General features: G+C 32.7%; 1 protein-coding gene across 2 annotated transcripts in view; it reads right to left on the bottom strand.

The window, feature by feature from the left end:
• Nucleotides 1–1,003: 1,003 nt before the first annotated feature.
• LOC149791225 (uncharacterized) overlaps nucleotides 1,004–6,000 on the bottom strand; it is a 38,799-nt gene continuing 33,802 nt past the window's right edge. For both annotated transcript variants that reach the window (XM_089969159.1, XM_089969158.1), the window contains 3 exons: nucleotides 5,227–5,508; nucleotides 3,662–3,740; nucleotides 1,004–1,774 (listed from right to left, as the gene is read on the bottom strand). In XM_089969159.1, the coding sequence (XP_089825285.1) occupies nucleotides 1,720–1,774; nucleotides 3,662–3,740; nucleotides 5,227–5,508 (416 nt within the window). In that variant the 3' untranslated portion in view covers nucleotides 1,004–1,719. The remainder of the gene's footprint in view (nucleotides 1,775–3,661; nucleotides 3,741–5,226; nucleotides 5,509–6,000) is intronic.

Here is a 6,000-nt window from a genome sequence, read left to right as displayed (position 1 = left end):
TTTGTATCATTATTAAATGTTGATACATTTTGTTAAATATACAACCTTAGGACGATTTGTCTTTCTTTATTTGTGCAGACCCTGAACAATGTGATTATGTAATGTCATAAATTACAATTTCCGATATTCTTCAGGACTATTTTTTCGACACTGTAGATAGTCACAAAGTGTCAAAGGTAGACGATTGGCGAGTGGAAGGTGCTTATGTATATGAGTATTTTTTTAAGTGGATCTAGCAGATATGTCTTTAAATCAGCCATTTACCTTCTTTGTGTCTTTAAAGCAGCCGTTGTGCTTTCTATGTGCATGAAATCTCCAAAATTCCCCATATTATGTTTGCTTATATGGGAAGCCTATGTATTTGTACAGTATCAGCTTCTCTCAAGATATAAAAAATGTAGGGCAGTTTAGTAATAATTAATTTATTTTGTAATATTTCCTAATACGATAATGAAATGTTCAAACTTGTGGAGACGTATATACGATATTTGCTTATGAATGAATTCCCACATAACGAGGAATAGATATTTTGAGCAAGGTATGGAAGCGCCATGACTCGCTCTAATCTGACCCATACATTGCAAGTCAAGAAATTGCAAAACTTAGTTCTTGAGAAAAGAAGTAAGATTTTTCAGATGCGTGTGAGTAACAAGATCTTGCCTAACAATTAATGTTTGTGCCAATCTGATCGATGGGCCTTTGGGAATTGAAACCTTCACATGCAGTGGTCAGACTTTCTAGTGGCCTCTGCAACTCATCCGTTTGATATAAAAGTAACGTTATCTTTATAAATATTTACATTTTACTAACGTGTTGCTCTTTCGGTATATAAAAACCTTTACGAATTTTCTTTGAAATCATATATAGTACGAGCAAGTCCTGTAAAAAGTGCACATTAATATATATATATATATATATATATATATATATATATATATATATATATATATATATATATATATATATATATATATATATATATATATATATATATATAATTTGTTAGCAGCGCCGTGAAACAAATCACTCAGTAAAGACTGATGCAATACAACATTGTATTGATAATTTGTCAAACCTTTCCCGTTTAAGAATGGTATACACATGATGAATCATAATATGTATTATCGGCAACATTGAAGTAGTGGTGATCATACGATACAATTACGCAACGATATGGCTGATACATTTTCTCTTCAGACAGTGAGTATGTGACTACGTGATACATGAGAATTTATAAAATTTTCAAAACGTATAGTTTCAGAAGATTGTTGAATCTTTCTTCCATCTGTGATTTGCATGTATATTTACTTAATTCATTTCGTATAGATTTGCATTCAACGCATATAACGTCAGTCTTAGGTCACACATTCCTCACCGTTATAGGGCATACATTCCTCACAGTATTAGGTCACACAGTGTCCACAATCTTAGGTCACACGGTCTCCACAGACTTAGGTCACACAGTCTCCACAGTGTTAGGTCATACAGTCTCCACATTCTTCGGTCACACAGTCTTCACGTCTTTAAGTCACACAATCTTCACAGTCTTAAGCAACCAATATGATGCCAGCCAATGAACACCTGAACCACTGCTGAAGCCTTGCTGGTTTTATGCAATTCCGCTTCATCCTCTATGTTCTTTGCCTATTTTTCGTCGATTTCAGACACGGATAATCCATTTAAATGCTTAAAATTATTATATGAAGAGTCTGCTAAGGTTTAGACGGACAGAGGTCCTTCCTTGACAATTTTGAAACTTCTCATCCCCTTGCATCTGTAAGAAATTACATTTAAACTTGAATATATTTCATTTCCGTTTACGCAGGAAATGTCCAAATATCAATCTCGGAAAATATATAGATACATTGAGAGAGAGAGAGAGGGAACGAGAAGAGAGAGAGAGGGAAAGAGGGATCCTTCAAAATATATTACATGTACGATTTATGGTTTGTATTGATGGTCATTGTTTTTAGTTACAGGTTTCATGCTCGAAAACGAAGTCACACTCTTATAAAAAAAATATATCTCGTTTAGGAACGCACGTCTGATACCTAGCATAGTGTGAATGCAAGGTTAGATTTTTGACAAGCATCTGTTTCCAACCATGTTATATAAACATTCAAATGTTCAAGAGAATAAATTTTAAAGTTTGATAACAAATGATACATAGAAAGGTTAAGCATAGATTTATGTGCTAAATAATAATAAGATTTAAATATGATGCATACGTATTTAACGTCAATTTCGATCAATTCATATCACTATTCAAATGGCAATTTGTTTTTGTATTACGTACATTTTTGTTTCATGCATTTTCAATGATGCTAAATTTCTGAAGAATTACAGGAAAAAACAATCGATCAAATATGAATGAAATGGAGGTATATAAGCTAAATCTCATTTATGATTAAACATTTCAGGGACGATACAAAGACAAATCGAAGTTAAAACATTTTCTTGAAAGACACTGTGTTTCATTTTCATCACATATGTTACGCAGTTTAAAATGCTAGTAAAAATGTTAACTAATGTCATATATATTCTAGCTGTACGCATAGTACATGAGCCCTTTGTTCAATAAGAACTGATATACAGAGATTCATAAATGAACAAATGGACACAGGAAACTATATATATATATATATATATATATATATATATATATATATATATATATATATATATATATATATATATATATGATTTACTTTATACTTGATTTAATTTAATTATTTGTTTGTTACTTCTAATGTTTTGTTTTTATTATTATTACATATACTGAGAATAAGATGTGTGTAAATATCGATAACTTGTTTTTTAAACATGAAATATGAAATTCTTCAATATATTCTACTAATCTGAGGCAGAAGCAGATTTCCATGAACCGCTCTTTCAAGGATATTTTCAAAAGAGGCTTCGTTATCACTGCCAGTTACAGAAACAAGAATGAAAACAGCAGCTTTACATCACGTTTGCATCAGCCTGTACATAGTGTCTCTGCGTGACTAAGAAATAGAGTGGAATAGCGGGAATGTGAGAGGTCGGAATGGAATTGAACCCTTTTTCCTAGTGCAAGAGAGCATACACAGTTTATGGTTCCTTGCCCTTCCAAATATTAAATAACACGACCCAGTAAAGAACTGCTTTTGGCCATATCCTTTGTTTAAAAGTATTTTACTCGCTATCTCGCATTGTTTCCTGTAGGCGATTTTGTGCAAACTAGATTACTTATTTCACCGCAATATACACTTAAATGGCTATATAATATCTTCTTTAGAGTTGATTAGGGAACTTATAGATATCCACTTTAGCACACACTTCAACCGATTATCAATTATTGGATTTATAAACGTTTTGTCCAAAGTATTTATCTTTTGTCCTTTTGTGTTTTTACTAAATGCATTGATTGAGTAACCAATATTTGGATCAGCTGTATCCACCACAAATATCATCAGTATTATGTCCTTAGACTATGTTGGATTAACAGTAACAACCTCAAATATTATCAATATCATACACACAGATTCGGTAGTATCCGATGACATGTATTCAAATTTGGGAGACATTACGACATTAGATGCTAATTTTCAAAATGCTTAAAATTGATGAAAGAAATATTGTGAACATTGTGCTGTGCTATAGGATGTTTCGATGTGCATACCTTAGAATGATTAGAACGAATAGGACAAGGACAACCAGAATTCCGATTCCAATTCCAATCCACCCGAAGATGGGAATTTCTGTAAATAAAATGTCATCAAATATTTTGACATTTACAATCATGTTTCGAAGATAAATCCCCGTACACATTTCATGTCAACTCCCTGTGCATGTCATTTGTATTAAATTCCAAATTTTACACACATATTTACTCTTTGTGTGATTATTCAACTATATTCTTGTTAGCTGTCAGTTCTAACACTGTATTTCCACATTAAACTGATTGTATTATTTGATAGTAATTCTGTTCATAGTGGCTTTCATTGAGTTACACTTGATAAATCTCCCTGTCATATGCAGAATTAATGTCCTTCTGAATATATATTGTATGTTCTTTTCTTGAGATTATCAACCTCATACAGGTATTGTTCATCATTTGGAACAATCTTTCTCAGCTGGTAGACCTTTGCCATAGACTTGTATCGAGTTCAAATTATATTCAAGCATAGTTGGTCAAATGAAAGAAATTTATGCATAGTGTTTCTTTAAATCCAAATGTATGTATAGATTTAGATTTCTACAGTGAAGTGCATATTAATTTCAATTTGAATGTACAGGATAGTTTGTGTACATTTCAGTCATTGATCACTTTGCTGTAGAAGGATACAAACCAGATTCTCCCTGAATTACCCTCTTAGGAACAAATGTATAATGTTCGAACAGCCATGTACTCCAAGTCTAATTCTAACGTTCAATAACATTCATACACGTCTAGCTGATAGACTAAGCGATTATATGCGAACTTAACACACCCTTTTGTTGATAATAAATTTGTTTGTCTAGAGGCATTTTTGTCATATCATTGAATGCATGCATTTTATGATGGTATACACGTTGTGGTTGCTATTTATTCTTATATATTTATTTACATATATTTTACTCTTACCGGAACAATGATACGTTAAAAACTATATTAAGCAAGAAACGGCGTGAAATTGGAAGATCAATGGTGTTCAGCTATTGATTGTTGCCGCTGTAAATCTATGCTAATTAACATTGCGATGGAATGAACATATATCGTACATGCTTTAATTGTTTGTTCATTATTTCTAATTATTTTGTAGTGGGTATTTGGGGCCACAACGACATTTTCTGGACTGTCAATTTCTGAGGACAACACATTCTGCAGGTTTAATGTGCGACCTGCCTTTACCAGAGATATTCCCTTCCGTTTCACCTTGGAACAGTCTGAAGGATATTGCTGTTTTACATCTTACAGCATGATTAGTAATGTTGCTAATTAATTGCTTCAAATATACACTTGACTATTTAAAGACACTCTGGCTTTGAACAATTTGCTCGGTTTTAGTAATCCATCTGCCCTAAGCCGCTTACTTGTGCAATGTAAAATTTAACTATCAATCACTAACTCTGTAAACACAATATGATAAACTTGATGTCTTAAAAATAGAAAGTTACCAACGTAGAAAATATAATCAATTTCTAAGACTCAGTTGATACATTAGAATATTATCTAATATCTAAAACAGATTTCAGTAACCTTACCGTTGTTTGCGATTTCTGCTTCCTTCACTTGAAACGTAGGAACGCTTGAGAAACTAGCTCCTATTGATGTTAGTTGTGCAACAGATGCTGAAGGCGTCTTTGTTTCTGACGATTGTGATACAGACGATATGGATGTTGTTGGTAATGACGACGCTGTTGTTGATGAAATAGCGTCTTTGTCTAGTGAAGATGCCATAGACTCTATAGACGTTATTCTCCCTCCAGTTGCTGTTGCTGCTGTTGTTGTTATCGACGTAAGCGTCCTTGTTCTTGAAATAATGCCTGTGAGCCAATAGACCCGTATACATATTATATGCCTTGAAAATTGTATGGAATGATATGGAGTTTTTCCATTTTACTTGCTTTAAAACAAACGTGTACGAACCAGCAAAACTACTTCCAATAGTTTACACACTGAAACTATAAAATATAATGTATTCGTATACATAATTTTTGAAAAGGTTGATTCAAATGACGCATAAGCATGTTGTATCTTTAGGCAGAAACGCTCCGAAACAGCACTCCCCCCACAAGAGGTGACTACGTGGAACTGCCCGAGTGCTTACCCATATCCACATCGGTTTGCAAAGAAATTAAACAATGTCATTGTATGACTCATATGAGTTTGTTACTCACGTTTTATTTTAATTTTTATTGTACATTCGGAAAGCTTCAAAGTTACGTTTAAAGCATTTTATGACATCAAATGACGATTTATGTGGTTTATTTTAATAGTCAAAATTAAATGGACTTTATGACAAAAACTTCATAACT

This window comes from Sinohyriopsis cumingii, chromosome 9 (genome assembly GCF_028554795.1).
Source record: "Sinohyriopsis cumingii isolate HCF-2022 chromosome 9, ASM2855479v2, whole genome shotgun sequence".
NCBI lineage: Eukaryota > Metazoa > Mollusca > Bivalvia > Unionida > Unionidae > Sinohyriopsis > Sinohyriopsis cumingii.
This window is presented reverse-complemented; position numbering and strand designations above follow the sequence as displayed.